Here is a 12,449-nt window from a genome sequence, read left to right as displayed (position 1 = left end):
AGCGCCTTAACCTCGGAACGTTGTAAGCCGAACCCGTCGTAACCCGGCGACTGCCTGTACTTAATTCATTGTGCTGATATATCTAAACAAAATATCTACTCGAAATTCAAAATAACTTCTGTTTAATTAATACAAATCTCTTACATTTCAATTCTCACAGAGCAGCAGCAGCTCATTCAAGAGAGTCATTCTTTCAAGAAGCACAACTACACCATTCTTCTCAAGCTGTATGGGAAATCTTCCTACACACTACAGTAGATCATCACCCATTAATCCAAACTTCAGGGCAAAGCTACATGACATACCCAAGATTTATAAGCAGAAAAAAATATTTTACAATTAATATGCATTCACAAAATGCACAGATCTTATTTGACTTAAACCAAGTAGCTATTCAGACAGGACGTGACTTAATGGCTCTTCAGTATTTTGACAGACTCAAGATTCAAAATGGTGGTTAAGGGCACCAGAAACCTTTGAAAGATCTATGGTAACCAATTGAATCTAGCTAGTTGGAATATTATTAACGACAAATTGATAAAACATCACGCTTTGTTGGGAAATGGAGGATAAACATTTTTCAATACTACTATGCAAGAACATACATGTACCATGTTTAAGAGTAAAATTAGTTGTGAGATGATACTGCTAACTTATCAACCTACCCACAACTACTGGCCCAAACAAAAATGTGTCCCTGAAAAGATGAATGGCATCCCTAGGATAAACAATGGCATGATTGACCTCAACAACTTTATAAATTATTTACACAACAGACATTTCATTTTGGAATAGAGACCTTAGTACATAATGACAAAATCCTTATATGACAATATGCTCAATGCAAGGCTATCAACAACAAAAAAGGTAAGTGGTTTTAGCAATACATCTTAGGCTTTCAAGACACAACAACAGGATTTGGATCTTTCTCAGCACTCCGGCAAGACTAACATTTGGCTGTCTGATGTTGAGTCCTATGTATCACTTTTACATCAAGTGTGTCTGTATGGTCACCTGAAGAACCAAGGCTGCCTACATCCCACAACTGGTTTCCTACTGTCCTAAAACTTGTTTAAGTTACAAGATTCCCTATAGCTGCCTGACAGCTGCTCAACGTCATGTTCCAAGAATTTACTGTATCCCTACTCATTTACACTTTCTCTTATCTTTGCCCAACCTGGGTAGTCAAGATTTACTAATGCTTCCAAGGTAAAAGTAAAATGAACAGTCAGTTTAGATTGTATCACAACTTCTTAAAACTTTTTTCCATGTCAGAGTTCCCCTCCCTATCTAGTACCTATCCCATTTCATTTTAGTTAAAAATGAGAATACATATATCTTGTCTTCAGTATAGTATATCTTAGTTTTACCAGAACACTGAGCTGATTAGCAGCTCTCCTAGGGATGGCCCAAAGGATTAGACATTTTTATGTGGCTAGAAACCAACTGGTTACTAGGCAACAGGACCTACAGCTTATTGTGGGAGCTGAACCACATCGAGAAATGAATTTCTATCACCAGAAATAAGTTCCTTTGATTCCGTGTTGGCAGAGCAGGGAATCGAACCCAGACCCTGAGATCAGTAGTCGAGCACGTAACTGACTCATCCAACAAGGAACTAAACTCTTGTCTTCAGTAAAATCATTAATCCTACACTGGGCCAAAACAGAGCCTAAATCAATGAATGCCTTCAACTTGCAGTGTCTCACCTACAGTACAAGAAACGTGTAAATTAATGAATAACAAAATCCAACATTACTTATCACTCCATGCACCTCTACCACCTCACTTCATCAATGCCACAACCCTCTCTGATTCACTGTCTCCTGGGACTATTGTCCAGGTCTGCCAACTTTCCTCTTCCTTATTGGTATTTCTCAAAACATTTTCTTGAAATTCAATTGCCACCCATTACTTTAAGATGGTCTATTTAATGGCATCTTTCCCTAACTCTATAGGTATGCGTAAAGTCAAAATTTACTGTAGTATCAGGGCAACAGATAATCATCAGACTACACTATACCTAAAATAAAATAGATAAAATGATACCTTGAAATTCAAAATATCAGATCTGTGGTGACTCGTATCTCATGTTATTAATGCTTTTCTTCAAAAGCTAATGAAGATCCATCATCATATATTGTAAGAACCAAAAACTTGGTGAGCATCTGCTCTTTGTAGGGAAAAAAAGACAGAAGGAAACTGAAGTCCAATCTCTCTTAGTTTGTTGCCCAATGTTAAACACTGGTGCCTGAAAAGAAAAAGCACTAAAAACATGATTTACAAGTTACCACTGAACTGCTAAGAAATACTGGAACCTACATAATGGATGAATTACAAGGAAAGATTGAAGACAATTTAATAGTAACAATCCCATTTCTTGTGGGTAAAATTAGTTTAAAGCCATCCCACAGTTACAGATACTGGTTCCAGAGGAGGTACTCAGTTGAAAGTTAAAGCTGATCGAGGAGATATACTTATTGTTGAAGGGTATCTAAAAATAGAGTTGACCTTGGCTTTGATTCCTGGGAATGATACGGCCACAGAATCCTAGCCTGCTATGGAATGTACATCTTTGATCCCATCTTTTTACATAAAAAAAGACCAGGATTTTGTACTTAAAATGAAACTCAAATTATTCTTCAGGAAACAGATAAACAAGCTTTAGCCAATGAAATGCTTTAGAAAGTCAAAATAGTGGAACCAGAGGAAGATGTGACCTGTGTTTTATCATTAGTACTCAAAATAAATTACAGTAATTTATGTTTGTCAAATACTGAAAAGGTGACTTGGAAACAGATTATCTTGAGTATAAATAAAAAAAAATATTATTTAGTAATTTTACATAATAAATGCCAGTAAAAGTTACCGAGTCAGGATACTTGGTACAGAGCTCTGCTCAACTTGAAAGCACATAACCATTACCTTTAATGTCTAGAAACCCCAATAAAATTTACAAAGGCATGTCATTGTGCAAACCAAACAAAGAGATAAAAAATCAAATACCTTGACTTACTTTGTTATGGATGACAGGCAAAGAAAAGTGCAAAGGGTTTAATTAAAAGGAGTTGAATACCAAAAAGCAATACTAAGATTTAAGAACCTTTGACCAAGTAACAAGCCAGCAATTAAATGGGGGAGTAGATCTCTTCTATTTGGGAGCTCTCATACTCAAATAACAGCTAACTAGTTTGCAATCAGTCTGGGAATTAAGCTGTCAATCATAATTAATACGGAAGCGAAGTCAAGCCTGTACTGATGGTGGTACAAGTCTGCAATGAGTGAAATGAAGCTTTTATTTCCTAAATATAGTAGATGACAAAAGTTTATAGTTTCAGTTTTATCCTCAAGGGGAAAAAAATGGGATAAATATATTGCTTCCAACTGCTTGAAAATAATAGATAAAAATAATTCCCACAAAAATTTGCTACATGAAACTGCAAAACATGAACCCATAACCAGATTTAAAGTCCAGACCTCCAAGTATTTGCGACAATCTGGACTGCTTTCCAACCTTGCTGCCTTTGAAATGTTATACCCATTGCCTCTGTGTGGTGCAATTAATTTCTGCTTTGGCTAAAAATTAATTCTAATCTTATTCTCTTGTCCTGACTCTTTGTCATAAGTAGTTTTGTTTTAGCTCTTCCTTTTCTATTGCCCTTCACTCTAAACTTAAATAGGTCTGTGTTGCCTTACCTGTATATTTCTTTATTCCAGAATAACATTTTTCCTATATGGTACCACATTGTCAAAAATCACTACTATAAGAATACAAAACAGATTTCACATTAAGGTAAATTTCATGATAATCTTAACTAAACCCATATATTTACTCAACTCTTGCTGGCCTAGTCTGAAAACTAGTTCTTTATAATTTAACCATTCTTAGTAGATTACAACTTCTTAACATCATAACTAAATGAGTTGACATGGCTTGGGATCCTTTTAAAATTTATTCACAGGACTTGTCTTACACGTGTCATTCACAATTAGCTGAAACAAAGCCATATACTGTAAATATTATTTTTAGTGACTACACATCTATACACTTTTATTTATTTGTATTTTCATTTCCAGTATCACTCAACTTGGGAATAGTGCACCCGCAACTTATGCTTCTCGCAGTTATTATTATTATTATTATTATTAAAATGTTAGCCACACCAAAGTTCTAAAGCTTACAAACACCATGATGAAAATCATGCCTAATGTGTCTAATATTGGAAATAATGTTAAGTTTAATGAAAAGGGCTGAACAGTCAGAAGCAGTGGTTATAAGGCATGTAAGCATGAATGCAGCCTTCCAAGACTATGATTTTTGGGTGAAATGGAAGGTTACATCTTGATGCCCACACAAACTCATAATATAATCATCCCTGTGCACTTTACTGATGAATCTCACCCCCTTTGTAGCTACATCTCTTCTGAATCTCCTCCATGTTTTTTGCAAGTACAGGCCTTATACACCTACTAAAGATTTTTGCTGTTTACTAATGGGATATTCTTGATTTACCTGTAATCCAAGCACCTCTTTACGCTTTATTAATTTCTTTCAAAGATGCTATAATAATCTTACCAATATTGTTAATGTTTTCATCAGACATTGACAAGAAAGCAAAATGAGAGACTACCACCTGCAACAAGACTTGCACTTGATATGTCAGCAAACAATACTTTAATAGCTTATGCTTCCTGTCAATCATATCTGAATCTGGACTGAGACCTAAAATGTAAAGACTTAAAATCTGTTGCAAAGCCACCCAATTCTTAATAACAAAAGATAAGAATATTAACAACAGATGAACTTTGGTTAGATAAAAAATATTAACACCAGATGAACTTACCATAACCTAACAGACTGTTCTTGAGTCATGGCTAACCTTCATAGCTAATGATATGGTAATCTACTTTTTTAAAAATTGTTATTAACATAAATCTTTTGGCACAACATGAGTTAGCCTTCTCCAGAAAAACAAACAACTCTTGAAAAGCCTTCTTGGACAAGAGCCACCATAAATCTAAGATTGTCTTCCTGTAAAAGCAACTGGGGTTCTAATCTTCAGCCCATCATATGACAACCCATAAATGTAGCTGCATAAATTTATTGAAGACCTAAATAAACCAAACCTTAAAATTTCATAATGACAATATATAAAACTAAGTGAGTAACAGGTAAACAAAAACTATAGTCTTAAAATTATGAAATAATAAAATAATTTTACAGCATTAAATGCATATCAGCTGGGCTTTATATATACTCTGGACTTTATGTGCATTAATTGATTCTTGATTGTAAGTCACTTCCCAAATGTCACAAATCATCATAATCACATGAGTATATTCAGTAGACCACATTAAACTGTTTTCAGGAAACGATGTATGTACCTTTCGCACCAAGTTTCAAACAACTTGAGAAAAGCATTAACAAACTGAGTATTGTACTGTTCTACAAAAAATATTATGATATGACAAGTAATCCCCTTGAGGCAACTTAGGGAGACATTCTTCATAAGTATCATAAACAGCATGTTGGTATTATAATGAGAATACTCTTAAATGTGTAGGTCAATTAATACCCTGACCTTCAATGGAAATATAAATTCAGAACATGACCCTAAAAATGACAACAAACTTATGGTGGAGAGAATGACAGCAAACCAAACTCTTCAAAAAACGAATTATAGAATTAACACTTACTAACAAAAAGACACACTAATGACTTTGGACTAAACTCTTTGTGACATGTGGACTGTTCTCTTTGTGACATTCAATTTCCTGCATAAAAAGGGGACAATATGATCATCTTAAGCAACTCTTGCCTAAAATTGGCAACTGTCACCTAACAGCTTTATCACACTCTCCTTAGTAATCGGTATCTGGCAGCTTTAAAACAGCTACAGTACTGTAATCAAAAACTAGTCAGACTCCTTAGCCTTTCTCAAATATACCAACATAAAGTAATTAAAATAAACTAACCTTTAATTGGGGGTCACAATGTTGTATATTACATGTAAAAAAAATAAAATGTACAGCTGCATTTAAAACAGCCATCATTCAACCAAGGCTACTGAAAAAATTTCCCCCATCTGTGTCGCATTGCATCACTAATGAAACTCCACTAAAATTCTACTCGTAATATTCAACAACAATCTTGAATATCCAAACACTTTCTGATTCTTCTATAGCATCTCACTCGTGAAGGTCTGTGTATTTCTACAAATGGTATCTACTAAGTTCATTATAAACAAAAATAAGTCTGCCCTCCTACACATTGAGCATTTGTTACTTTATAGGAAAGACTTTCCATCCAAAAGGGAATAAATGTATATACATATATATCATATGAAAACTATATCATACGCAAAAAACTTTTACTAACGATTTTGTATTGTCTATTAAATTCTCTTGGATCCTCTACTATCACATTTACATATAAGGTATTTCTATCAAAGGATAAATATACAAAAACAATTCAAACTTCAAAACTACTTTGGAATGATGATCATAAGGGCTTAGATTCAACTTCATGTCTGTGTAATTTTCACTAGTAACCTTGGCGATAACAGCTAAAAAATGCAAGTTGTCTACTTAACAGCTTGTGCAATATAACTTTTACACCTTGAGACTTGTGAAAGAACAAAATAATCAACGCAAGCTGCCTCACTTCAACCTTGGTCATTTATAAAAGCACCTGTGTATAGGGTAAAACTTCAATTGAGAGAAAATTAAACTGGTTCTAAGCAGCAATCACAAAGCTGCCTTTTCCATTTTTTTCAAATACGGAGTATACACAGCAAATTAAATGGTTTCCAAATACACTTACTTGCCACAAGAATACTTGTCTCCAAAAGACTGTGCAGCACATCTATTGATAAGCTTCATTGTAACATTAGTGTTTCCAAATTTCGCTGAAGAATCGTATCTTTGACAGAATTAAATACAACCTTAATGTTCTCAGTGTCAACTGCAGTGGTGAAGTGATGGAAAAGTGGCCTACGATTGTTATCAGCTCTCCGCTGCTCAACAAATTTGTGTAGGATGAACTGCTGAACACACTTCTCATCATGTGGGTTGCCCTTGAAAAACCACATCAATGAATATATGGTATTAAATCATTAAAGATTATATGCATTGGAAAAACAAGAACAAAAGTGTCAATACTCAACATCCTTATAAAAACAAATAGTAAAAAAAGAAAAAGTGATAAATGCTTACCACAAAATCTGTGAAGTAGTGAGAAATATTGCTCTGTCTAGAGCGAATTTTCTGAATGAGAAGATCTGTCTTGTTCAGAAAAAGAATGATAGACACATCTCGAAAACTACGATTGTTGACGATTGTTCCAAATATATTAAGGGACTCTTCAAGTCTATTGGTGATTCTGAAATAGAAAAATATAATAATATATGCAATTAAGCAAGGATAAAAAAAAAAGATCTTGTATTTCTGCACAAGATTTGGCACCCATGAAGCTGAAAGATTGGTTTTCACAGGATCAATAAGCTTTAAAATCCATGATGAATAATGCAAACATGAGGTTTTTATTACCAAAATCATTTATTCCTTATTTTCACAAATGTGGAAATCCCATTGTCACTTGTTTCATACTAGTGAAGATCCACAAGTTTTTCACTTTGCTCACCCCATGTACCTAATATAAAAGACTGATTCACAAAAAGTGCCAAAAGCCAAAGTGTATTACAAAAGCAAATGAGGAAGAGAGTGAGTTGATGACCTGTTGTGTTAGACAGGCACATTTTAGAAAAGGTAGAACCTTTCTTTCACAAGGGATGCATACTAAACCCCTGCAAATAGTTAGAACCCATGAATAGTTGGAACCCCTATTCCTATTTTGTTAGTTAAAACTCAAGAAAAACCCACTAAAAATTTTTATACCTGGTTTTTATAATAGTTTTATCACAAAAGGTGCATTTTATGATGAAATTGATAAAAAAACAGGAATTTGTGCATATTTCTCAAAGGAAAATACCGCGAATAGGCGAAGTTTCTGCAAATAATGAGGGGAAATGTTCCAGAGAGAAATCTGCGAATGCGTGAGTCTGCAAATCTGCAGAACGGGAATACTACAGGGGTCCACTGTACTCAGAACTGTGAACAAAGTTGAGAGAGTAGTAATATAGTAGCTGATGCATGTAAATAATAATGCTGCATGCATAGAGAGTAAAACTTCGTATCTATGACTTGCACTACTCAAGGCAACAGAAACATAGGCAATGAAAGGAAAATTGAGACGTTAGAAAGTCATGACCATTAAAAGTTAAGATTCTTACCCAGTGTGCAGTGGAAATATGTGTAATGCAGCTGAACATAATAACTCGCAGGTTTTGGACTAGCATAATATTTGATTACTCTTGGAATTTTTATCAATGTCTAAATGGAATATTTTTGTGGGCTTTGCAAACATTTGTGTACATCAGCAGATGATTCATATAAGATAGAAATGCAAAGAACCCTAAAAACATTAATAAGACATAAATGCATACAATACACATACATAGTAGTGTACTTTACTATTAAAATACAGTAAACACAAATTAAACCTCAAACAAATAAGATCACATACCTAAAAATGGCAAACTGTCCACACAAAAATCTCATTGTAAATTAAATATTACTTTTTACTTTACTAGCATGAATACTTTACACAACTTTATTAAAACTAGTTAGCTTTTTTAAAAATGATATTGTTATTTTACAATAAAGTTTTGTACATACTTACCTGGCAGACATATACTTAGCTTACGTCTCTGACGTCACGACAGAATTCAAAACTCGCGGCTAACGCGACAGGTAGGTCAGGTGATCTACCTTACCCGCCGCGTGGGAAGCGGGTGTAAGAACCAACATACCTTTCTTGCCAGATTTTTTCTCTCTTATACCTGTCTCCTGAGGGGAGGCTGGGCGGGCCATCAATCGTATATGTCTGCCAGGTAAGTATGTACAAAACTTTATTGTAAAATAACAATATCATTTTTGTACATGAACTTTCCTGTCAGACATATACTTAGCTGATTGACACCCTTGGTGGAGGGTACAAGACAGAAAATAACAAGAAAAGGTAAACAACACCTGTTGTAGGATAAAAATAACCTTGGTTCTTACCTGTTTAGGCTGAAGACTTCATAGATACTGTCTATTAGTCTGCATAGCCATAAGAGCTACAGCGAGGGCGTGACCTACAGCTGAAAAAGACTCTTTGGGTCTACTAACGGGACTTGATATCCGCTTACTTAGTAGAATCCAAGTCGGATCATGTCAATGGGGGTTTGCCCTCTTCTATGACAGAACCTGTCCACTACCAACGCAGGGAGCTTCAAACCAAATCCGATCACCTAACCAAACTAAAGTTATTAGTATTACGAAACGAAAAAAGATGCCTACCTGCATCATTTTTCATACAACCATATGAACTCATTTAACAAAAACAAGGGAAAAAAAACTACTAAGCGATATGTTCCAGCTCCCTGCCCCAGCACCGAATTCGCCGATACGTACGGGCCTAACGCGAAGCACTCGTCATACGTAATACTGACGTCTTTTAGGTAGTGGTTGGCGAATACTGAATTACATCTCCAGAATGTAGTTTTCATCAGATTCTGAAGAGACATATTCTTCTTAAAGGCCAAGGAAGTGGCAATTGCTCTCACTTCATGAGCCTTGACTTTTAGGAGCTTGAAATGTTCTTCATTACAAGATCTATGTGCTTCTTTCACAACACTTCTAATGAAGAAAGACAGCGCATTTTTCGACAATGGTCTGTTGGGGTCCTTTACAGAGCACCATAGTCTGTCCTCAATGCCCTTAAGGGTTTTCTTCTTGCTGAAGGTAGTATTTTAAACTCCTAACAGGGCAAAGAGTTCTTTCAGGTTCTTCCCCTACTAGGGAAGATAAACCACGAACCTCAAAGTTCCTTGGCCAAGGATTTGAGGGGTTCTCATTTTTTGCTAAAAACGAAGGAAGGAAGGAACAAACCACGGAGTCTCCTTTGAAACCTACCCTTCCTTCTAGGGCATGAATCTCACTAACCCTTTTAGCGGATGCTAAAGCCATGAGAAAGAGAGCTTTCCTCGTGAGATCTTTGAAGGAGGCTAAATGTGGTGGTTCAAACCTAGCGGACCTCAGGAAACGAAGAACCACATCCAGATTCCAACTTGGAACTTCGTTCGAAGTTTTCTTGGAAGATTCAAAAGATCTTAATAGATCATGAAGATCTTTGTTATTCGAAAGATCTAAATTCCTATGTCTGAACACAGCACCACATGCTTCGGTATCCTTTGATAGTAGATACTGCCAAACCGCATTTTTCTCTGAGGAAAACTAGGAAATCTGCTATCTGAGTCACAGAGGTACTGGAAGAGGAAAACTTCTGGTTCCTGCACCACCGGCGAAAGACGTCCCACTTCGACTGGTAGACTTTAAGGGTCGAAGGTCTTCTAGCTGAGGCGATAGCCTTAGCAGCTTTTGTCGAAAACCCCTTCGCTCTGACAAGACTTTTGACAGTCGAAAGCCAGTCAGATTGAGAGCGGGGAGGTTTCTGTGATACCTGTCGAAGTGGGGTTGTTTGAGCAAATCTTGTCTTTGTGGAAGTGCTCTTGGAAAGTCCACCAACCATTCCAGTACCTCTGTGAACCAATCTTGGGCGGGCCAGAACGGAGCTACTAGCGTCATTCTTGTCATCTCCGAGATAGCAAATTTCTTGAGGGTTTGTCCCAGTACTTTGAAGGGGGGGAAAGGCGTAGACGTCTAGACCTGTCCAATCTAGGAGAAACGCATCCACTGATACTGCTCCTGGGTCTGAGATCGGGGAGCAGTAAAGTTCGATTCTTGCGTTCTTTGCTGTTGCAAAGAGATCGATGTGAGGTCTGCCCCATCTTCTCCACAGGTCTTGGCATACCTCTGAGTGGAGGGTCCACTCGGAAGGCAGGAGTTGATTCTTCCTGCTCAGGAGATCGGCCCTGACGTTCCTTTCTCCCTGTACGAATCTGGTGAGAAGACTGATCTTCCTTGTTTGAGACCACAGCAGAAGATCCCTTGCTGTTTCGTACAGGGAGAAGGAGTGCGTCCCCCCCTGTTTTTTGATGTACGCCAAGGCTGTTGTGTTGTCCGAATTGACCTGCACTACTGCATTTCGGACGTGGGGCTCGAAGGCTTTCAATGCCATCCAGACTGCCATCAACTCTTTCTTGTTGATGTGCCAGGACACCTGATCCCCCTTCCAGGTGCCTGACACTTCTCTTGTCCCGAGCGTCGCTCCCCAACCTGCTTCCGATGCGTCGGAAAACAACACATGGCTGGGGTTCGGCATGTAAAGAGACATTCCTTCCACAAAACGAAGTGGGTTGTTCCACCACCGAAGGTCTCTCTTGATTCCCCTTGAGATCTTGAAGGAGAACTCCAGATCTAGGGAGAGACGCCTCCAGTTCTGGTATAGGAAGAACTGTAGAGGCCTGAGATGCAACCTTCCTAGAGAAACGAATTGCTCCAACGAGGAGAGTGTCCCCAGCAGACTCATCCACTCCCTCGCTGTGCATGCATCTTTCTCTAGGAAGGTCGTTATTTTCTCGTAGCAACGAGCTATCCTCTCTGGCGACGGAAAAGGAGCCCGAAAAGCCAGAGAAGCTATCCGAATCCCAGATAGATCCGCTCTTGACTGGGGATTAATTGAGACTTCTGGAAGTTCACCAGAAGTCCCAGAGAACTTGCCAATGTAAGGGTCTTTTGAAGGTCCTCCAGACATCTTTCTTGAGACTCTGCTCTGATTAGCCAGTCGTCGAGATAAAGCGACACCCTCACTCCCTCCAAATGTAGCCACTGCGCCACGTTTTTCATTAACCCCGTGAATTGGAAGATGTTTCCTCCCATCATGAATCGTAGATACTTCCGTGAAGAAGGATGTATCGGCACATGAAAGTAAGCGTCCTGAAGGTCTAGAGACACCATCCAGTCCCCTGGACGAAGAGCCGCTAACACTGAGGAAGTTGTCTCCATGGCGAACTTCCTCTTTTCCACAAAGACGTTCAGGGCGCTTACATCCAACACCGGTCTCCATCCTCCTGAGTTCTTCGGAACTAGGAATAGTCTGTTGTAAAAGCCCGCAGAGCGGGGATCTTTCACTAGTTCTATAGCCTCCTTCTCTAGCATGAGATCTACTGCTAGAGAAAGGGCTTGATTCATGATGGGGTCCTTGTACTTGGCTACCAACTCCTCGGAGTTGTCGTCAATGGTGGTCTTGACAAGAAGGGAATGAGGTATCCTTTGCTGACAATCGATAGGGACCAATTGTCTGCCCCTTTGTGGGCCCAGACGTCGGCAAATTTCAGTAGTCTGGCACCCACTGATGTCTGGAGTCCTTGATCGCTATTTCTTCCCTCTGACTGACTTAGAGAAGGTTTTACCTCTCTTAAAAGGTCTAGTCCCTCTGGTTGCAG

The 12,449-nt window shown here is 37.9% G+C and overlaps 1 protein-coding gene across 3 annotated transcripts in view; it reads right to left on the bottom strand.

Annotated features, from left to right (window-relative positions):
- Positions 1-739: 739 nt before the first annotated feature.
- LOC135222679 (guanine nucleotide-binding protein subunit alpha homolog) overlaps positions 740-12,449 on the bottom strand; it is a 98,163-nt gene continuing 86,453 nt past the window's right edge. For 2 of the 3 annotated variants that reach the window (XM_064260844.1, XM_064260845.1), the window contains exons 7-8: positions 7,216-7,381; positions 740-7,076 (exon numbers count right to left, since the gene is read on the bottom strand). In XM_064260844.1, coding sequence (XP_064116914.1) covers positions 6,879-7,076; positions 7,216-7,381 — 364 coding nt within the window. In that variant the 3' untranslated portion in view covers positions 740-6,878. The remainder of the gene's footprint in view (positions 7,077-7,215; positions 7,382-12,449) is intronic. The other variant, XR_010316308.1, reaches the window with a different exon arrangement.

The sequence above is a fragment of the Macrobrachium nipponense genome, chromosome 8 (genome assembly GCF_015104395.2).
Source record: "Macrobrachium nipponense isolate FS-2020 chromosome 8, ASM1510439v2, whole genome shotgun sequence".
NCBI classification, from domain to species: domain Eukaryota; kingdom Metazoa; phylum Arthropoda; class Malacostraca; order Decapoda; family Palaemonidae; genus Macrobrachium; species Macrobrachium nipponense.
This window is presented reverse-complemented; position numbering and strand designations above follow the sequence as displayed.